This window comes from Tachypleus tridentatus, chromosome 3 (genome assembly GCF_004210375.1).
Source record: "Tachypleus tridentatus isolate NWPU-2018 chromosome 3, ASM421037v1, whole genome shotgun sequence".
Lineage (NCBI taxonomy): Eukaryota > Metazoa > Arthropoda > Merostomata > Xiphosura > Limulidae > Tachypleus > Tachypleus tridentatus.
The window spans coordinates 37,292,430-37,316,129 of record NC_134827.1 but is presented as its reverse complement, the minus strand read 5'-3'; the positions used below and the strand labels follow the sequence as shown (position 1 = coordinate 37,316,129).

Genomic DNA, 23,700 nt, shown 5'->3' with positions numbered 1-23,700 from the left:
GATTTCAGAACCTCCAGAGATAAGAAACTAGCGATCTGATATGACACGAGAAAACTACGCCATATTTTTAATTTTAGTTTTATTTCATTTTTAACTTTGACCAAGGTATGACATTTTTTTTGTTTTCTATATGTCAACAACAGATAATTTTCATTAAGGTATACAAACTTAACCGAGAATTTCGTGTTTTATCTTTTAATCTGTTCGAATTTCTGTGTTATTTCCTTCCTTATTTGTGATTCAGATGTCAGTCAATAGTCGTGATACAAAGTAATTAATGTTTTAAATAGTATAAAAAGTTATTTTGTTTTGTAGTAAAGCAAACAGCTACACAATGTTATATGTGCTCTGTCCACCGCGGGTGTCGAAACGAGGATGGTTGCGTTGTCCGTAGACATGCCGCTGTGCCACTTGTGGGCAAAAACAGCAAGCAAAAAAAAAAAAAAAATGCAGCAAAGTTGGAAGAAACAACATTTTAATACAAAGAACATTTAAGTATCTAAGTTAAGAACAAATATTCCACACACGTGGTATTAATTGTAATTTTTTTTAACGATCTGTATGTGTTTTCGTCTAAGATGCAACTCAAACCTGAAAAATAAAAACTAAGCATCCTCTAGGAAGTGGATCAGTCAGATGACAAACTGAATCTACGTTTTTGTGATCACAATGAGAAAAAACAAAAACAACTTTAGTAATATACTTATATTTTCAATCCTAATTTTGTATAACAGTTAAAGACGAATTATTTAAGACTGCTTTAAGTATTGGTGCCCCACTCCTAAAAACACATATGGTTACTCAGCAATAAACTTTATGACTAACATTAGAATTCTAGGTTAGATCCCTGTAATTAGCACAGTGCCGATAACTTCAGAGTACGGCTTTGTTCTTAAACAAGCGAACAAAAAAAAAACGGTTGTTTAATCAACGTAAATATACACTACGGAATATCTGTAGCCTTACAGCCGTGAGGAATCAAACCTCGGATTTTAGCGTTGTAAGTCTGTCTACTCACCGCGAGACACAAATATCAGAAAAAGAACAGTCTTCAGTTTATATTTAAAATTATTTGTTTCATTACTACGCCGTGGTTAAGGCGTCTGATTCGCGATCTCAGGGTTGCGAGGTCTAATCCCTGTCACACGAAACATGCTCGCTCTTTTAACCGTAGAAGCGTTATAATATGACGGTCAATTTCGCTATTTGTTAGTAAAATAGTAAGTAGTCCGTAAGCGGGTGAAGATGACTAGCTGCCTTTCCTCTGGTCTTTCACTGCTAAATTAGGGACGGCTAGCTTTGCGCGAAATTTAAAACAAACAAACGAAAGTGTTCATATGGTTGAAAAAAGAAGTTTTAGTTTTCGAATTACCGAAATTTGTTTTGTGATTACTCTGGTAACAGATTACACGTTTCGATACTGCTCTGACTTTTCGGTTTGGTTTTTGAATTTCGCGCAAAGCTACTTGCCCTCCCTAATTTAGCAGTGTAAGACTAGAGAGAAGGAGGCTAGTCATCACCATCCACCGCCAACTCTTTGGCTACTCTTTTACCAACGAATAGTGGGATGGGCCGTTACATTATAACGCCCCCACGGATGAAAGGGCGAGAATGTTTGGTGGGACGGGGATTCGAACCCGAGATTCTCAGATTTCGAGTCGAGCGCCCTAACCACCTGGCCATGCCAGGCATTTTCTGCATTGGTAGAAATCACATAAATAACATGTACTCTTCCTCACGTCATGGCCGGATGGGTTAAGGCGTTCGATTCGTAATCCAAGAGTCACGGGTTCAAATCCCCCGGTCGCACCAGACATGCTCGCCCTTTCATCCGTGGGGGCGTTATAATGTTGCGGTAATTCCCACTATTCGTTGGTAAAAGAGTAGCCCAAGAGTTGGCGCTAAATTCAAAACAAACAAACAAACACATCTTTATATACAAAGGCAGCTCACGCACAACAACGATACGCAATATAGAATTTTCACGCGCAGCAACACTGGCTCGGCATCGCCAGGTGAATAAGGTACTCGACTCGTAATCCGAGGATCGCTAGTTCGATTCCTCGTCCTACAAAACATGCTCGCCCTTTCAGCTGTGGGGGTGTTATAATGTTACGGTCAATTCCACTATTTGTTGGTAAAAGAGTAGTCCAAGAGGTGGCGGTGATAACTAGCCGCTTTCCCTGCTAAATTAGGGATGGCTAGCGCAAATAACCCTCGTGTAGCTTTGCGCGAAATTCAAAACAAGCCAAGCAACAACATTTCTTCAACTTATGAATTTGTGAACTACTAACGTTACGTTTCTTTAATTTGCTCAATACGTATTATTTTTCTTGGACTGTTTGTCGCCGAATAGGAACAGGTTACGAACCAATGCTCCAATGCTTTCTTACGCTTTTCACTTTTTTCAGATACGTATATAATGAAAGAAGAAAAATGTCGAGCCACTAGTTGGTATGCCGTTATGTTGACCGGAAGGTCCAAGATTCGCAACGAAAAGCCGCTGTACATGCTCCGCACTTTCAAATATCAAATCAAAGTTTTATAGCGGTGAGAATTGCTGGTTAGCTGTCTTTCCTTTTGTCAGTAGCTCAAGGCTACGAAAAAAAAAATCCTTTGGTCAGTAGTTTAAGGTTAGTTATATATGACCCTAACAGAGGTCGCTGAATTGATTGTTGAATCATCATGCGCATTAGGTTGAAAAGACCAGTGCAGAACAAAAAATCAGCTGTGCCTTTCATAAGGGGTTTCAGTCCTGTTCGTAATTATATGCAGGAAAAGTGTGATTTTAACCGCGTGTTTTCAATAATGAGAAATAATACTTATCTTTTACTTGACGTGGTGGTCACAGCAAAGATAGCTTGTATAACTTTATATTTCTAAAGAATCCTTTGAGCTAAATTGTATATTTAGTTTTTAGCTGTATGTGCGTTTGTTTGTTTTTTAACGTTCAAGCGTTCACTATCAGTCAGTCTTACTGGTGATCTCTATGTCAGGAGCTTTACCACGAGACAGTCTGTCACAACTGAACCCCTTTTACACTTTAAATATAGTTGTTTGACTGTGTGGGTATTTGGGTATTGATGTTGTTAAATACCCAGGAGGGTCAGGTACATTTGACCTCTTCCTCCCTCCCGAACGATTATAGCGTCTGTCTTTAGGGTTTGTTTTTGTTTTTTTAAAGCTTTGGGCCAGAGTAAAAGTATAACATCATACTCAGGTCCATTTCAGGGCTCAGTCCATGCATGGACGAACAAGAAGTTTTTTTTTTTTTTCCATTTAATTTTTTTTTTTTTGTATTTTCATATATATATATTTTTTTTTGTATTTTTTTTTCTCCTTTTTCTCGATTGAGAGAATGCTACTACTACTTGTAGTAACACAAACACTCACACAGAAAAGAAAGTAATAATAATTATTATTATTCAATACTTGAATAATAATTCAAAAAGAGAAGAAAATAAAAATAATAATAATGATTAAAAAATGAAAATAATAATTATACAAAAATAAAAAGAAACAAGGACTAAGTGTCTAGTGCATAGTGGCCAGCTTGTGTTACATTTCTTAAATATATGTTAAAAGGGGAGAGGTATTTAGGACCATTTACATCATGTACGTGATATCTGTCGAGATCACACATTAAGTCATTTTTATGTCAATTCTTATTGAAATATTTTAGAGAATTATGCAAGAGTCTTTCAGCTATTGTATCTATGTTTGCATACTTGTGCATGAATGTGGTTGAGGTGCTACGTGGTACTTTGTATGCTGAAGTTAGTACAGAATTTTGTATACGTTGAAGTTTCTGTACATGTGTGGGTGCTATGTTAATCCAGGCAGGTGATGCATATTCTATTGTTGGTCTAATGTACGTTTTGTAGATTTTAAGTATGTTGTCTGGTGATGTTCCTTGGATTTTACCTGAAAGACTTCTTGCATAGTTTGCTCTTTTCCAGATTCGTATCAGTACATTTTTTAATATGTGGTAGCCACGTTAATTTTGAGTCATAGGTTAGACCTAGAAATTTAGCAGAAGTAGCAGTCAGTAAAAGTGATCCATTCATATAGAGTTTTGGTGGATCTTTTTTCAGCTTATTCAGTCTGCTGAATACTATGACTTGGGTTTTTGGAATATTAATTTTTATTATTATTTTTTTATTTATTATTATTATTATTATTATTTATTTTATTATTATTATTATTATTATTTATTAAATATACTAATAACAATGTTATTTCTTCAAATCCTGTTCCTCAACCCAGTTTTGGTATTTCTGAAGATACGTGAAAACTCACGTCTTCTAAAGTACGTCTTTATTTGAAAACGAAACCCACGTGTTAGAAAAACTATCCTATATATTCAGTTTCGATTTAGGTTAGACACACCTTCACATCAGGCCTAAACAGTCGGCGTTCCTTGAGCATATACTGTATTCAGAAAATATATATGCTGGTATTATATGGCTGAAATAATTCCACCAAATATACAACAATTTTATTAGAATCCCTCCTGTAAATAGGCCTTATCAGTTTAAACAACATGACCATCTTCTAAGAGTAACACTGTAAACAGGTCTCGTTTGTTTAATTAAACAACATGACCATCTTCTAAGAGTAACACTGTAAACAGGTCATGTCTGTTTACACAAAACAACCGTTTTATACAAATATTAACAAATATTATCCGTTAAAGAATATACAAACATTTTATCAGAACAGCCATATGAACATAAACATATTGGTGTGAACATGATCCATAGTCACTGAGAAAAACATATACACTGGATAGGTGATGTAAATAGAAAGTGTAATACCATTTATTTAGCCAATAAACTGACTTTATTTCATTAACTAACAGTAAAACTGTCTTCTGCAAACAATGTTCAATTTTCCAATTGTCTGAAAAACCTATACCTTTTTATTTTACAAGTGTGACAGATGAAACGTGTGATAGTGAATCTGCTCTGACGTCAGCTTGACAATCCTACCATGTCCGGTGGTGCCATAAAAATAATTGTGATTTACAATTATTTTAAACTCTCATGGAAACGATTGGTTATTTATTAGAAAGGATGGGACCAAAGGACTTGCTTAACATCTTGCAACGAATTGTTTGTAAACAACACTTAATATTAGTCAATAACAGGCCTGGGGTGTATCTCAGAACAGTTGGTATGGGTATTAACACTTTTATTGATAAGCAGAGAGCAACGTTTCGATCTTCCTAGGTCATCTTCAGGTTAAGATGAGTGGGTTTCTCGTCATCAAGAAGGCCTGGGGAATGTTGTAACTTCCTTTCCTTTTACACTAACCCTCATCTCCCAGTGGCTCAGCGATAGGCCTGTAGACTTATGGTACTAAAAGTTTGGTTTTGATACCCTTCGTAGGAAGAGCAGATATGGCCCATTGTTTAGTTTTACGCTTAAGAACAACCAATTCAAACTGTTGTTTAAACTCTTACTAGGGAGAAAAGAGGCTTATCCGTTGTCAGGCAATAAACTATATAAACTATTTTTGAAAGTTTAAAAACCAAGATAAAATGTTTGGTGTGCCTAAAACATTTAAGTTGATTCGATCGGTTTTGCTATGTTGTTTGTAAAGCTGTACAGTTTATATACGTCGTAAAATGGGATACTATAAGTTAATCAAGTGGTCTTTCAAATGTTTATACTAACTGTTCGAATGCTCGTGAATTTTCTATCAATCTGGCTTTTAGTGAAATGACTTCCGATTTTGAAGAGGGCTGGACGCATTATTAGTATAATGTATAAAACTATTAATAAGTACGTTATAAAAACATCACATAAAACCATATTTTATCAAATCTAAGTTTCCTGTTGCGTCTGCAATGTGTGGGTGTTGTTTGTTTGTTTTTTTTAAACAGGCTTTAACTTGGGTATCTCTCTGAACTTGGCGACGTTTTTTGTATAATATGAAATAATAACTATGGAGAATTAGCTCAAACAGTGTTGTCAACTCTGAATTAATAGTAAAAATGGGAAGTACACGCTATTCGATTTTTCTCTTCTTTCACGTGCTGAAGTTACTATTTTGATGGCGTCATTAACCCCAACAAACTGAACGCTGTTGATAACAGTACAAATTCTACAATATTCAGTGTAATTAGTAGTAAGGACAAAGCTACTCGTAAATGAATCCTATATCGCATCCTCATACACTTCTGACGCATTACACCACTTCTTACTTAACATTAATATTTTGTAGACTTACACCCGTCATGGGCAGAGCACAGATAGCCCATTGTGTAGGATTGTGCTTAATAACAAACAAACAAACGCTAGTATTTCAACAATTACTGGAGTAAAGTTTAATGAAATAGATATTCTTGACAAAATGGATTATTTTAATACCGTCAATATAAACTAAAGTTTAATATCATGGTAAGCAGTGCTTGGCTGGATACATTGTGCGAAGTAACTGATAATTGTGCAGTAATAACTAGTATATGAATGGATACACCTTGTGGAATGAGTTAAAACTGTCTTGTAGTAAACATTGCACGAGAGTTGAGTTCTTGTTAATCAGAGATTATGTCTAGTAATTTATATCCACGCTTCTTTGATATATAATAATCGTATAAGACACAAATAAAATAGTGTCGTTAATAAGACTTAACTGAAATAATTACTCATTCAATTGTTATCCTGGGTGAAGAAACCGTCATGGTTTCATATGGCAGAAATAATTGTTCCCAACTGTTCAGTGAAAGACGGTTAAAGGGAAGTTAATGTAAATATGTTACTAAATATATATTAACTTAAAGATTGGTGTCTCATACTGTTTCTTTCTTTCATTCTCTAGTTAAAGAGCACACGATTCCATGGTGATGTCCTTCGGGAACAAGCCTGGATTCACAGCTAATAGATTTCGACTATTTCTCCAGTAACATAGATCAGTAGAACAAAGAGCATCTAATAAATATGGTTGATGCTTTTAATAGCTCATTGAAAGAATAGTTATTCTTTTAGGAAGCTTTACAAAAATACATTCCTAGTTAGCTTTTAAACAACCTGATGAGATTATTTTTAAATGTTCTAGTAAAGAGACAGTTTTATATATATATATAGTTTAAAAACCTATTCAAAAAACAAAGTTTATGAAAGAACACTTCTCAACAATCAAATTTTCTTCATAACAGCGAATGTTTTTCTTACAGATTTATCATTTTTTATAAAGCCCTAACTTTGCAGGCTTAAAACATTAGATATTTTGAAATTAAAAAAAAAAAAAACATTCTCTGGCGCGGTAAGAACTGATAAGTACACATATTACAACGACAACTTGTAACTATATATATTACTCCATGTCATAGTGCACCACAGAAATCACGACCTATGAACTACCGAAGATTACTGTGATATAACTTCTAGGATAGTGCCAAGCATCAGTCTCAAATCCTTTAGATTAGTGTGATATGGCTTCTAGGACAGTGCCAAGCATCAGTCTCAAATCCTTTAGATTAGTGTGACATGGCTTCGAGGACAGTGCCAAGCATCAGTCTCAAATCCTTTAGATTAGTGTGACATGGCTTCGAGGACAGTGCCAAGCATCAGTCTCAAATCCTTTAGATTATTGTGACATGGCTTCGAGGACAGTGCCAAGCATCAGTCTCAAATCCTTTAGTTTAGTGTGACATAGCTTCGAGGACAGTGCCAAGCATCAGTCTCAAATCCTTCAGATTAGTGTGACATAGCTTCGAGGACAGTGCCAAGCATCAGTCTCAAATCCTTTAGATTATTGTGACATGGCTTCGAGGACATTGCCAAGCATCAGTCTCAAATCCTTTAGATTAGTGTGACATAGCTTCGAGGACAGTGCCAAGCATCAGTCTCAAATCCTTTAGATTATTGTGACATGGCTTCGAGGACATTGCCAAGCATCAGTCTCAAATCCTTTAGATTAGTGTGACATAGCTTCGAGGACAGTGCCAAGCATCAGTCTCAAATCCTTTAGATTAGTGTGACATGGCTTCGAGGACAGTGCCAAGCATCAGTCTCAAATTCTTTAGATTAGTGTGATATGGCTTCTAGGGCAGTGCCAAGCATCAGTCTTAAATCCTTTAGATTAGTGTGACATGGCTTCGAGGACAGTGCCAAGCATCAGTCTCAAATCCTTTAGATTAGTGTGACATGGCTTCGAGGACAGTGCCAACCATCAGTCTCAAATCCTTTAGATTAGTGTGATATGGCTTCTAGGGCAGTGCCAAGCATCAGTCTCAAATCCTTTAGATTAGTGTGACATGGCTTCGAGGACAGTGCCAACCATCAGTCTCAAATCCTTTAGATTAGTGTGACATAGCTTCGAGGACAGTGCCAAGCATCAGTCTCAAATCCTTTAGATTAGTGTGATATGGCTTCTAGGACAGTGCCAAGCATCAGTCTCGAATCCTTTACATTAGTGTGACATGGCTTCTAGGAGAGTGCCAAGCATCAGTCTCATATCCTTTACATTAGTGTGACATGGCTTCTAGGAGAGTGCCAAGCATCAGTCTCATATCCTTTAGATTAGTGTGATATGGCTTCTAGAACAGTGCCAAGCATCAGTCTCAAATCCTTTAGATTAGTGTGACATGGCTTCTAGGACAGTGCCAAGCATCAGTCTCAAATCCTTTAGATTAGTGTGACATGGCTTCTAGGACAGTGCCAAGCATCAGTCTCAAATCCTTTAGATTAGTGTGACATGGCTTCGAGGACAGTGCCAAGCATAAGTCTAAAATCCTTTAGATTAGTGTGACATGGCTTCTAGGACAGTGCCAAGCATCAGTCTCAAATCCTTTAGATTAGTGTGACATAGCTTCGAGGACAGTACCAAGCATCAGTCTCAAATCCTTTAGGTTAGTGTGACAGGGCTTCGAGGACAGTGCCAAGCATCAGTCTCAAAGTTATAGATTAGTGTGACATGGCTTCGAGGACATTGCCAAGCATCAGTCTCAAATCCTTTAGATTAGTGTGACATGGCTTCGAGGACAGTGCCAAGCATCAGTCTCAAATCCTTTAGATTAGTGTGACATAGCTTCGAGGACAGTGCCAAGCATCAGTCTCAAATCCTTTAGATTATTGTGACATGGCTTCGAGGACATTGCCAAGCATCAGTCTCAAATCCTTTAGATTAGTGTGACATAGCTTCGAGGACAGTGCCAAGCATCAGTCTCAAATCCTTTAGATTATTGTGACATGGCTTCGAGGACATTGCCAAGCATCAGTCTCAAATCCTTTAGATTAGTGTGACATAGCTTCGAGGACAGTGCCAAGCATCAGTCTCAAATCCTTTAGATTAGTGTGACATGGCTTCGAGGACAGTGCCAAGCATCAGTCTCAAATTCTTTAGATTAGTGTGATATGGCTTCTAGGGCAGTGCCAAGCATCAGTCTTAAATCCTTTAGATTAGTGTGACATGGCTTCGAGGACAGTGCCAAGCATCAGTCTCAAATCCTTTAGATTAGTGTGACATGGCTTCGAGGACAGTGCCAACCATCAGTCTCAAATCCTTTAGATTAGTGTGATATGGCTTCTAGGGCAGTGCGAAGCATCAGTCTCAAATCCTTTAGATTAGTGTGACATGGCTTCGAGGACAGTGCCAACCATCAGTCTCAAATCCTTTAGATTAGTGTGACATAGCTTCGAGGACAGTGCCAAGCATCAGTCTCAAATCCTTTAGATTAGTGTGACATGGCTTCTAGGACAGTGCCAAGCATCAGTCTCGAATCCTTTACATTAGTGTGACATGGCTTCTAGAGAGTGCCAAGCATCAGTCTCATATCCTTTACATTAGTGTGACATGGCTTCTAGGAGAGTGCCAAGCATCAGTCTCATATCCTTTAGATTAGTGTGATATGGCTTCTAGAACAGTGCCAAGCATCAGTCTCAAATCCTTTAGATTAGTGTGACATGGCTTCTAGGACAGTGCCAAGCATCAGTCTCAAATCCTTTAGATTAGTGTGACATGGCTTCGAGGACAGTGCCAAGCATAAGTCTAAAATCCTTTAGATTAGTGTGACATGGCTTCTAGGACAGTGCCAAGCATCAGTCTCAAATCCTTTAGATTAGTGTGACATAGCTTCGAGGACAGTACCAAGCATCAGTCTAAAATCCTTTAGATTAGTGTGACATGGCTTCTAGGACAGTGCCAAGCATCAGTCTCAAATCCTTTAGATTAGTGTGACATAGCTTCGAGGACAGTACCAAGCATCAGTCTCAAATCCTTTAGGTTAGTGTGACAGGGCTTCGAGGACAGTGCCAAGCATAAGTCTAAAATCCTTTAGATTAGAGTGACATGGCTTCTAGGACAGTGCCAAGCATCAGTCTCAAATCCTTTAGATTAGTGTGACATAGCTTCGAGGACAGTGCCAAGCATCAGTCTCAAATCCTTTAGGTTAGTGTGACAGGGCTTCGAGGACAGTGCCAAGCATCAGTCTCAAATCCTTTATGAATCTTATATTTTTCGAAACAAAATTTTTAAAGGTTGAACATATTTTACCTTAGTGTATCGACAGTGAACGATACAGTGTATTTCACGCGTATTTCTCAGTTCGGTAACATGCTGACACTTCAGTAGTTCGAAATAAATTATTTTGAATTTCGCGCAAAGCTACTCGAGGGCTATCGGGCGTCCTAAAACTAGAGGTAAAACAGGCATTGTTTTATACACTGATATATACCGTATTTTAGGTTATTACTAATGTAAAAAGCACAACTTCACAACCAAGCTATTGAAGAGTTTCTATCGTAGACGTTTTTTCGAAAATAGATATTTATGTAACTATTGTATTGTTATTAATGTTTGCTGAAGTTTTCTCTCTTTTTTTTTGAAGTTTCTAATACGTTTCTTATGTCGATCGAATTTCTTAACTTGAATGCTCTCCAATAATTCACCGAGAAGTATCGAACTATCACGACCTCTGTCGGAGAATAACAGCATTGATTTTTATTTTTTATCTAAATATCCAATATCACAAACGTAAATCTTCTTTAATAACGCTTAGAAAACGCCGCAAAGTAAAAAAAAAAAATGTTTCTGAATTTCGCGCAAAGCTCCACGAGGGCTATCTGCGCTAGCCGTCCCTAATTTAGCAGTGTAAGACCAGAGAAAGGGAGGCTAGTCATCACCACCCACCGCCAACTCTTGGACTACTTTTTTACCAACGAATAGTGGGATTGACCGTAATATTATAACGCCTTCACGGTTGAAAGGGCGAGCATGTTTGGTGCGACGGGTATTCGAACCCGTAAAAAAAAGAAGAAAAACATGCAGAGAAACGTATTTATTATATTCTGACACAAACCTTTTCATCTAAATCTTACGAAGCCATCTAAATTAACTTTTATATAAAGTCGGTGTGACCTCCACTACTTCATGGTTGCAGCGGTGAGCCTGTAGATTTACGACGCTAAAAATTGGGTTTCGATACCTATGGTTGAACGAGCACAGATAGTTCATCGTGTAACTTTGCGCTTAATAACAACTAAAAACTGCAGACAGTATACTGTTTGTACTCTATGTTTAAAACAAAAAACAAATAAAAATTTAAATGCATGATTAAACTGGCCACTAGGAGGATACTGATTTCGTGCCATCTTGTTTTAATCGAATTAAAACTTTTGTTATTATGTCTCACGTGGCCGAGTTTTAGTTACATATTTTTTTTTACTCTGTTTGAGAAAAGTGAAAACAAAAATCAATATTTAGTAGTAGGGTGTAATGGTTGGGTGCTGCTTGATTTTAATAGTAGGGTGTAATGGTTGGGTGCTGCCTGATCTTAATAGTAGGGTGTAATAGTTGGGTGCTGCCTGATTTTAATAGTAGGGTGTAATGGTTGGGTGCTGCCTGATCTTAATAGTAGGGTGTAATGGTTGGGTGCTGCCTGATTTTAATAGTAGGGTGTAATGGTTTGGTGCTGCCTGATCTTAATAGTAGGGTGTAATGGTTGGGTGCTGCCTGATCTTAATAGTAGGGTGTAATGGTTGGGTGCTGCCTGATTTTAATAGTAGGGTGTAATGGTTGGGTGCTGCCTGATTTTAATAGTAGGGTGTAATGGTTGGGTGCTGCCTGATTTTAATAGTAGGGTGTAATGGTTGGGTGCTGCCTGATTTTAATAGTAGGGTGTAATGGTTGGGTGCTGCCTGATTTTAATAAAAACAAAACAATCCTTTATGACAGCGAGACGCGTTATGGCGCCAAAGCTTAAATATCGTCGTGTTAGATTAATTTCAGTTAAAATTAGGTCAACACCTGTTTACCATGACGTGCACGTGTCGTTAAACACTATATCGACATAATAATATTCAGGGCATATGGTTGTAATAACACCTCTCGTTATGAGAATGTCGTATGCAAGTTTAGTCATTTTTTGTTTTCTTTTTTTAAAGAACTTATATCAGTAATAACGATTTCCTTCTAGCTGATTACAGCCTCGATGGGTACAGATGTTTATAATGTTAGACCATAATATGTATATACAAACAAGGATTTGACAGGTAACGTCGAGAAATCGTACAAGTCATTCCAAGTATTATTCAAAAGTCCTAAAATAGCAACTTCAATCAAAACGTATTGTCTCCTAAACAGATCATATCTTGCCAGTCTCTACGTCACCTGCAGTACGAAATGAATCTTGTAAAACCGTATCAGTAGAGAATGTATAGCAGTTGGAAGACCGACAGAGTCATGTGAAAGTCTTATAACCATTACAATAAAACAAGCTAGTGTGGGAGGCGCTGTCCTATAGAATCGACTTTTTCAACGTGGTTATTAAACTGTCAATTTGGTAGAAACACAGATAATACTAAACAAACGTGGAAAGAGTATAAGATGTGCAAGCTACATATGAAAAAAATATGGGTTGTACAAGACAAACAATGACACAACACAGGATGTACAAACTAAACATAAGGAATTACGAGTTGTGCAAACCAAACATAGAAAACGTAAAGGATATGCAAGCCAAATAATGAAAACAAAATACAGGTTGTGCAAGCTAAATACGGGAGAAAAATAACGGATTGTGCGAGACAAACAAGGAAAAATACAGGTTGTGCAAAACAAACATAGAAAAAAGATGTAGGATGTGCAAGCCAATAACCCCTCCCCCCAAAAAAAAACCACCAACAACAACAACACACAAAAAACAACAACTTTAGGCTGTTTTATTTTAACCAATATTTGTTATGGGGTCCTCTTCAGTATTATAATAGGGTCGGTCATTCTGGTATTATATTTGACAATCTAATTTCGCTAGTAGTGTACTTAGGTTATAATCATAACGTCGGTAAAGCGTAAACCTGATGGTTAGGGGACACAGCTCGGAAGATGTGTGTCGCAAGTTCGAATTTGATCTTTGAATCTTCGCCCCTTCATCAGTGGGGGTGTTTTAATGTGAAAGTCAATCCCATTTTTCATTAATAAAGAGTAACCCAAGAAATAGCGGTGGGTGGTGATGACTAGCTGCCTTCCCTCTAGGCTTACACTGCTAAATTAGGGACGACTAGTGCAGATAGGCCTCGTGTAGCTTTGCGCGAAACTCAAAATAAACCAAACCAAATTACTACGTGTATCCGTGCCACATTAAGGAGGGCTAACGCAGGTAAACCTCAAGTAGCTTTGTACGAAATTCAACAAATATAGGGTAAAGCATGCTTTTTGTTGTTGTTGTTATTTAACATTGTCTACATTATATGCTGAATATATTTATTTATTTTTTTATCAAGCGCAAAGCTATTGCAATGGGCCATCTCTGCTTTGCGTACCTCAGATATCAGAATTTAATTTTTAGCGTTATAAGCCTTCAGACTTACCACTGAACCTCCAGGTGGCACTTAATTTGATTGTACTGTTATTATGATTATAAAGCAAGTGTGATTAAGTTTTGGATTTAGAACACTGCAACCCAGTTTGTTTGTAATTAAGCATAATGTTACAGAGTGGATTGATTACCTGTGTTCTGCCCACCATGGGTATCGAAACCCAGTTTTTAGCGTTGTAAATCCGCAGACAAACTTCTGTGCCATTGGACTGTCAGCGTACTAATGGTGTTCCTTTATATTTGTTTAATTTTGATTTTAGTTGCTGTATAAGTAAGGCTTCTTTGATGTTGCGTTTGTTTATATTTGTTTCCCTACTTAGTATTTGGGAGTTTTATATGGTTATGTTGTGTTTATTTCATTTGCAGTGTTCAAAAACGTGTGAAGGTTACTTTTTTTGTTCTCTTAATCTAGTTTCCATTTTTCTGCTTGTTTCTCGAAATACAGAAGTTGTGGCAGTTGTTGCATTGTATTTTATAAATTATATTGGCGTTGTGTTTGTCAGCGTAGTTTTTGCTATCTGAAGATGACCATAGAAGGTCGAAACGTTGTTCTGTACCTTATTTTAATTAAAGTTGTAATACCCGTACCAGCCCTCTTGAAAACACATACAAGAGTTCAATGTTTGTTATGTCCGGTAATACCCGTACCAGCCGTCTTGAAAACACATACAAGAGTTCAATGTTTGTTATGTCCGGTAATACCCGTACCAGCCGTCTTGAAAACACATACAAGAGTTCAATGTTTGCTATGTCCGGTAATACCCGTACCAGCCGTCTTGAGAACACATACAAGAGTTCAATGTTTGTTATGTCCGGTAATACCCGTACCAGCCGTCTTGAGAACACATACAAGAGTTCAATGTTTGTTATGTCCGGTAATACCCGTACCAGCCGTCTTGAGAACACATACAAGAGTTCAATGTTTGTTATGTCCGGTAATACCCGTACCAGCCGTCTTGAGAACACATACAAGAGTTCAATGTTTGTTATGTCCGGTAATACCCGTACCAGCCGTCTTGAAAACACATACAAGAGTTCAATGTTTGTTATGTCCGGACACTATGTTAAGTTTTACCACCATTCGCACAAAGTTACACAAAGGCTATTTTCGTTAGCCGTCCCAAAGTTAGCAGTGTAAGACGATAGGAAAGGCACCTACTAATCACCACCCACCGCCAACTCTTGGGCTACTCTTTTACCAACGAAAAGTGGGATTGATCATCATATAATAACGCCCCCACGGCTGAAAGGGCGAGCATGTTTGGTGTGACAGGGATTGGAACCCGCGGCCTTCAGATCGCTAGTCAAGCGGCCTAACCACCTGGCCATGCTGGGTCCTCTTCAGGAAATCCAAGTTCCCGATGTGATTTTCGTTTCTCCAATTGGTATATTTCAATAATAATTATGGTTTAGCCCGATAAACAATTCCTATATCCACTGTTCGCCTGATAATTCATATTTTATAATTAATGTCTTATCCATTGGTGCTAATATTAACCTTTCGAAGGTACTAATTATTTTAAAAATAAAATAAATTACACTTATTCAGAATTATAATAATATCTTAAGCACTAACAAAAACCTGTTTATTTTGACATAAGTATAATTTTTCATTTATCATCCCCAGTTTCAAATTAGCTCAAGAAAATTATAATATTTTTGCATATCAAGCTTTTCACTGAATCCGTTTGCCAAGATTTATTGATAGATATGAACTTTAATAGACATACAAAATAACTACAGCAGCTCACTTGTATTTCCTGCTATTCAAGAAAATTATTTGTCGGAATTTCTCTTCCAGAAATTAAAATATTTTGTTCATCTCAATTCCGACTCCACCTACCGTCACTCGGCTACAAACATAGTTTAAACGGTATCTGTCCTCGTGACTTCTACGACAAATCAATATTTCATCTGTACAACAGTAGCTAACTCACCCGATCGCGAAGTGTACCTGACCTCTAGTGGATTATAGAAAATGAAAATAAATTACTGATAACCTACGCTTTGGCTTACCACATTTAAGCTTCTCTACTGTTAGGTTTTATGATTTAATTAATGTATCAAATATTTACTTTTATATCACCACTTGTATTTTACCAGAACGAACTGTTATTTTATCAAAAACCCTGCTGATCTATGATTCGAATGTCCATGGTTCTCTTCCCGTTGTTTCAAAATCGCTCTCTACCCATAAGACCCGTGGATACTTTATAAAATTGACGGTAATATCCCTACTACATGATTCTAATAACCAAAATTCTTGATGGATGCTTTGAACTAGCTGCCTTCCCTCTAGTGTATTAGCTATAAATTAAAGGTGGTTAGTAGTCTTTCACAAATATCTGAATCAAACAGGCATTCAAACACGTGTTGTCAGATTATTTACATTTGTACAGACTTAAATATCTTATTTCTTCAACAAATGTCTAAGTTTAACACTACTAAACGACGCATATCGTTGTTTATATAACACCGTGTATGTGTTTAAAACATTCACTTCCAGGGTGGCCGCTTCTACAGATAGCTGATTAAAGCTGTAATCATATTGAACTATTTTCGACTTTTCAGACTTACTTTTTTAAATATTCTGAAATCTCTTTATCGTTACTTTAACTTTAAGTATATATTAATTCGTTTATCCAACTTGTCGGCCCAGTATGGCCAGGTGATAAGGGCGTTCGACTCGTAATCTGAGGGTACCGGGTTTGAATCCCTGTAACACCAAACATGCTCGCCCTTTCAGCCGTGGGTGAATTAAAGTGTGATGACCAACCCTACTATTCGTTGATAATAATAAAAAAAAAAGTAACCTAAGAGTTGACGGTCGGTGGTGATGACTAACTGTTTTCCGTCTAGTCTTACACTGCTAAATCAGGGAGAGCTTACGCAGATAGCTCACGTGTAGGTTTGCATGAAATTCAAACAAAAAAATTTTATCCAATTTGAGTTCCATTTTCACAATCAAACATTACCAGTCACGTAATGTACTCGGTCGGTACAGCTGCCAACTCTTACCTTTACTCAAACCATGGAACATCACGACAAATGTTGACGAGCGCATGACGTCATCTTCGGCATCCTCGAGTGCTGTATTTGAAGTAAAGACAAAACATAACTCGCTCCAATACTATAAGAATGTTAATAAGAATGAACCGATTAGTAAACTAGAGTGATGAATCAAACCCTAAGTACCTCTCACCTCTAGACAACATAAATAAGAAACTTACAGACCAAACAGTGCTGGACCAACTGAATCATAGACACAGATGTAGCTTTGTTTTAAAAAGTGTTTTATATGTAAAGATAAGAGTATGTGTGTGAGTGTGCGCGTGCTGAGTGAAACTGTAGTGTGACAAACACTGGAATTCCATCATGCTTAAGTGAAGCCAATGATCGTTTGTTTGTTTGTATTGAACTTCTCGCAAAGCTACACGAGAGCTATCTGCGCTAGCCGTCCCTAATTTTGCAGTGTAAGACTAGAGGGACGGCAGCTAGTCATCATCACCCACCGCCAACTCTTGGGCTACTGTTTTACCAACGAATAGTGGGATTGATCGAAATTATAACGCATTTTGGAGTGACGGCAATTCCAATCCGCGACCTCAGATTACGAGTCAAGTGCCTTAACCACCTGGCCAGAAGCTAATGAAACAATATAGAAGTTAATATTACCCCATGAACTAGACACGGTTCAAGAAAGGATATAATAATTAAAACTGTGGATAGAATGTAACATACTGTGAGTAATGGATTCAGTAACAGTGCAAACCAAATAATTTCCGAAACAGAGGAAGAGGTCAGCACTGGGCCTAACCCTGCTGGCCCAAAACATGATCCGAATACCAAGGAAAAACAAGAAAGCACTTAAAATTATTTGAAAAAATAAACAGTGGACTGACAGCTTATCTGTGAAAAAAGTTGGATACACAAAACTATTTAGTGTACGTGTTATTACTTTATTTTGTGACATAATATTTAATTTAATTTAATCAATTGTTTAAAAGTGTTAGTTGTGAGAAATTTTGTTACGTAAATCTATACGAGTCATACGTTGTTTTTGCAATTACATTGTTGTCTAGGCTTTTCTAATAATGATGACGTCACCTTACTCGAATATTTTTTTTTCTCTCGTTACGTTAAATGAATATTGTTCTGAACAGGAGTTAAGATCATTTGATAGTTACATTATCGTGCAGAGAAACGTTGTATTTGGTTTTAAAATCTTTGCTGGTTATTGTACAGTAGGTGAGAGGTTATCTTTGTATTAATTTTTCTCACTTTCTATTACCTTGCCATTTCTTAGGGGCCCGACATGGCCAGGTGGTTAAAGCACTTGACTCGTAATCCGAGGCTCGCAGTTTCGAATACCCGTCACACCAAACACGCTCGCCCTTTCAGTCGTGGGGGCGTTATTATTACGTACGGTCAATCCCACTATTCGTTGGTAAAAGAGTAGCCCAAGAGTTGGCGCTGGGTGGTGATGACTAGCTGCCTTCCCTCTACTCTTATACTGCTAAATTAGGGTCAGATAGCGCGGATAGTCTTCGAGTAGCTTTGTACGAAATTCTAAACAAACTAATCCCGGAACTGAAACAAGTTATTTAACGTTTAAAAAAACCTAACGTGGACGCTTTCCTTGTGCTCTGAGTAATCAATATTCGAACGTTACAAAAGAAGTCATATAGACATAACCATTCATAATGCTCACTTTGTGCCTACAGTTCCAGATACGATTCACTAACACTCCTTTGAATATCTCACAGAGTATATGCTTTTCCTGTTGAATTCCCTGCAAAACGTTCTATAATTTTATCTACTGTCTACTGGTATATCTGCTTCTACAATTTTTTTTTTTTTATAATATCGAATGTTTCCCGCTAGTACAGCGGTAAGTCTACGGATTTACAACGCAAAAATTATGGGTTCGATTCCACTCGGTGGGCTCAGCAGATAGCCTGATGTGGCTTTGCTAGAAGAAAAACAAACACAAATAATATCGAATATCTTGTAGCACAGTTGCCAAACAAAATATAGGGATTTTTACACGCTAGATTGCGCTGTACCCTACTTTAATTACTCACCTAACGACTAAGGTGGAAACAAACACGGATATGAAGTGACATCCAGTATAAACAAATGAATAGTTGCGCACTCTGTTATACATGTATTAAAAATTTTAAACTCGACTAATTAAATTTAACATATTCATTATTTACTTGAATAAATATCAACCACTGTCTGGGTTAGAGGTTAACGGAAAACACTAGAATGAGGGTGACAAACTATGCCACAACTAGTCGTGTTTTTAATCTCTTGTTTGTGAAGGTATTTTGGGGTATTGTAGTCTGTTAATTTTACATAACGATTTTTAAAATGTGACAAAGTAAAACACAGTTCAATACTTCTATTCACCACCAAACTTCCGTAGTTTTAGTAAAGTGAAACAAATGGTATGGAGAAAACCAAACGCCATTGTCAAGCAGTTACAGGCTTAATGGTTTGTTTTGAATTTCGCGCAAAGCTACACGAGGGCTATTTGCGCTATATGTCCCTAATTTAGCAGTCTAAGACTAAAGGGAATACAGCTAGTCATCACCGCCCTCCGCCAACTTTTAGACTACTCTTTTACCAACGAATAGTGGGATTGACCGTAACGTAATAATAACGCCCCACGGCTGAAAGGGCGAGCATGTTTGGTGTGACGGGTATTCGAACCCGCAACCCTCGGATTACGACTCGAGTGCCTCAACCACCTGGCCATACCGAGCCTACAGGTTTTTGTACCACCTAGTATGTATGATACATTTTCATGTACCAAAGTTTAAGATAAACCAAGAAACAGGAGTTCCTCTAACATTTAACTTTTTTTTTTGACAAATGAATATTTAAGCCACATTAATATATTAAATTAATAAAATTCAATATATTTTTTTCATTTTCTAAATTTCATCTACTCATTTATAAATAAAAACATTTTGAGTGTCCAAATTTTCATTTGGGTATTGCAATGTTCGAGTTTTGTCTATAAACAATATATGCTTTTTTCCTTTTTTTTTTTAGAATTTTCTACTCATTCCAAAGAAAAATAATAATTTTATTATCACAACTTGAGGGTGTATTATTCTCTTCTTGACTTTTAATGGTTCCAATTGTTTTTTGTTATTATTTTTTGCTTAACTTTCCTAACATTTGTGTGATGTCACACCAAGTAATCAGTTATATGCTAACGAAATGCAACTTTTAAAACAACTATAAAACATTTTAAATGTGATTAGGTGAGCGCAGGAATTGAACCTATAACTCATGATGTCGTTATAACTGGCCTACTGTTACCTACACTAATATCTCACAATTGCATGATATTTTCCTAAGTCACAACTTACCTGTTGACGAAGACAAAACTAATTTTTGACGTCCTACATTCAACCATTTCCGTTGAGCAATCTCACATCGATTGCTGTACTCTCAATTGTTAGGCCTAATGATCAATATATTAAGTGACCTTTTCTTCGTATATCAGAGTCGGTTACGTACAGAAAAAGCTATGAATTGTATTAGAATGTATACACTGGTCACACTATATGATAGTATCACGTAATTTTAACCAAAACTATGACCTTTCACACCTTCTTATTATAACACCTTCATGTTGTAGTGCTAAAACCTGTTCCAAAAGACAGACAAACGCACTCCCCTGGTAGCGTAAATGGAAATTTTTCTTTTATCTTACTTAATTTTAATTTAATATTATTTTATCTTTTAAATATCTTAAAGAATTTTTTCAGTCAAAAATTAGAGTATCACTTGAATGCTTTTTCCGTATGTGATATGAGAAATTTATTTCTATTGTACATTGTGAGCTGTTAAATTATACCTGTTTTAAAAAGTTTCACGGTTTGATTGGCAACAAGAAACCAACACTATTACAAGTTTAACGCGGTAACAAGTGTACCATTTTTGTTTACTGGGAAGTCACGTTTTTCTCTGCTATCATTTTGTAACAAACAACATATGTAGCTATGATAAAGTATTATAATATTTTAATTAAAAGACAAAATATACACCACACATACACACACTAAAAGTTATGTCTCCTTAATGTTCATTTTGTACCATCTTCGTCGATTATTTTGCATGCAATGACACGACGGTTGCATTTTTCAAGATTTGTTGGAACACTGTGGAAATAAACATTAATTTCACGGTTATAATTAGTAGAGTCCCATGAAATAGAGTGCTTTGGCGTCACTGTTTTCATACACAGTAACATGTGCTTACCTGAGATAAGTTTGATACATAACCTGAGTTATTATTATGAAATAGGAACAGTCGTCATCTCTACTGTGTCCTACATTTGGCTGGCACGACCTGGTGGTTAGAGCAATCTGTGGGTCATGGGTTCGAATCCCATTACCGAACATACTCGTCCCTTCAGCCGTGCGTATGCTATATTCTCATGATCATGCCCGCTATTCGTTTGTTGTTGTTTTTTTAATTTCGCACAAAGCTACACCAGGACTATCTGCGCTAGCTGTCTAATTTAGCAGTATACGACTAGAGGGAAGGTAGTTATCACCACCCACCGCCAACTCTTGGGCTACTCTTTTACCAACGAATAGTGGGATTGACCGAAACTTATGACGTCCCCACGGCTGAATGGCGAGCATGTCTGGTGTGATGGGGATTCGAACCCACGATCCTCAGATTTCGAGTCGATCGCCTTAACTACCTGGACATGCTGGGTCCTATTCGTTGGTGAAAAGAGTACCCCAAAAGTCAGTAGTGTTGACTAGCTGCTCGTATATGACTTCTAAGTTTGGGACGGCTAGCACAAACAAAGCGTGCTACATTTAATTTACTATATTAGTTTCCAGTGTGTCAACATAATTGTAACTTGTTTTTTATTTACAACAGTTGTACATTCTTCGATTCACATGACATATCGTTAAGTAGTTGTTTTAACGTTAATGATGTGGTCGAATCGGAAGTGACTTCTAAAGAAACTTCTCCGTACACGAATGTTACATCACAGAACAAAGAACACGTTACAACACTTAAAATAGGAAAGGAGATACATAATTATATCCATTTGAATGACGACGTTATTATAATGAATCATTAAACGTTACAAGTTCAAGGCCAAGTTCAGGTTTTGTACGATTGTTTTCATTAATGTATCGTAAAATGTTATTAACAATAAAATTAGTGATCGACCTTCAACTTTCAGTGATATTTTCCCCTACTTTTATCCACAGGATACGGGCACTCAACACCAGCTACGTGGGGAGGAAAAACGTTCTGCATGTTCTACGCCCTAGCGGGAATCCCGTTAGGCTTAGTTATGTTTCAGAGTATTGGTGAAAGACTCAACACCTTCGTGGCCTACCTTCTGGAGAATGCAAAACGGTGCCTCAAGATGAAGAACACGGAAGTCACAGAGACCAATCTCATCTGTCTTGTGTCCATCCTCTCTACGTTAGTGATGACCACGGGGGCAGCCGCCTTTTCTCGCTACGAACACTGGAATTATTTCGATGCCTTCTACTATTGTTTCATCACGTTGACGACGATAGGTTTTGGAGATTACGTAGCTCTACAAAAAGAAAGTGCACTCCAGAGTAAACCCGAGTACGTGGCCTTTAGTTTAGTGTTTATTCTTTTCGGCCTGTCGGTTGTGTCGGCTGCAATGAATCTTCTCGTGTTGCGATTCCTCACCATGAACACTGAGGACGAGCGTAGAGACGAAGCCGAGGCTCAAACGGCAGCCCAGGAAGCCGTGCGCTTAGAAGGAGATGTTATAACTGCAAATGGTAGTATTATTTCTGGCCGTGGACCAGGGACTTCCGATTCTGACGACATTACTTCTGTTTGCTCGTGCACTTGCTACTCACGCAGGCGGACACCGAGACGTAGGCACTCTTTACGACCTCCTAGCAACGGTAAACATCTTCCTTTGTTCCCGTTGCAAGTGTTTGGTGATTCGGACACTAGGGAAGACATTTTCAGTTCAATTAGTGTTGATGTAGATGCTAATAGTGTGTACCCACTAGACGGTTACAAACAAAAACGGTCCTCTATCTGACAAACATCCAGCTTCAGTGTTGATTACATCCACTAAAAAAACTTAAACAATTTACACAGAAAGTCTAAAGATGGGTATAGAAGCATTTCTGATACCATACTATAATATGTTATCGTTGAACTGTTAAGTTGTACTTTAGAAATTCAGAATATATAATTACAAGAACATTACATAGTTTTGTAATCGGCTGTCGCTCTTCACTGAACTCGGTTTGAGACGTTGTTTCGAACTGCAGGTATAGGTTTTCGTCTCATACGTCAATCTTTAAAAAAAAATGTTGTAAACGGCATCTGGTGTTAAACAAATGATAATGTTTTTGCGTTTTTCACGTAAAATTGCTAAGCCTTTATTTTACCCTTAATATTGGCTGTATCTCAACTGTTCCAAAAGTTCATGAAATGTAATCATTTTTTTGAAAATCTAGCAATAAATGTTTGGAATATTATTCAAAATATTAACAATAAGAAAATAATTTTGGAAAAATTTCGATGAAAAATTTGTGACTGAATATTGAATATATCGGTTTGTATTTATCATTTTTTTACAAGTTGTACAAATTTGGGCCATAATTTTTTTCCTTTGTTCTAATTACTTAAACCTATCGGACAACTCTTGTTTATTTCTTTGTTTTTCAATGTGGCGCAAAGCTACACGAGGGCTATCTGTGCTAGCCGTCCCTAATTTAGCAGTGTAAGGCTAGAGGGAAGACAGCTAGTCATCACCACCCACCGCCAACTCTTGGGGTTACTCTCTTACCAACGAATAGTGGGATTGACCGTAACACTATAACGCC

General features: G+C 37.2%; 1 protein-coding gene across 2 annotated transcripts in view; it reads left to right on the top strand.

Moving 5' to 3' along the window:
- Window positions 1-23,291, top strand: part of LOC143246706 (two pore potassium channel protein sup-9-like) — a 46,918-nt gene extending 23,627 nt beyond the window's left edge. For both annotated transcript variants that reach the window (XM_076493792.1, XM_076493793.1), the window contains exon 3: window positions 22,081-23,291. In XM_076493792.1, the coding sequence (XP_076349907.1) occupies window positions 22,081-22,907 (827 nt within the window). In that variant the 3' untranslated portion in view covers window positions 22,908-23,291. The remainder of the gene's footprint in view (window positions 1-22,080) is intronic.
- The last annotated feature ends 409 nt before the right edge of the window (window positions 23,292-23,700 follow it).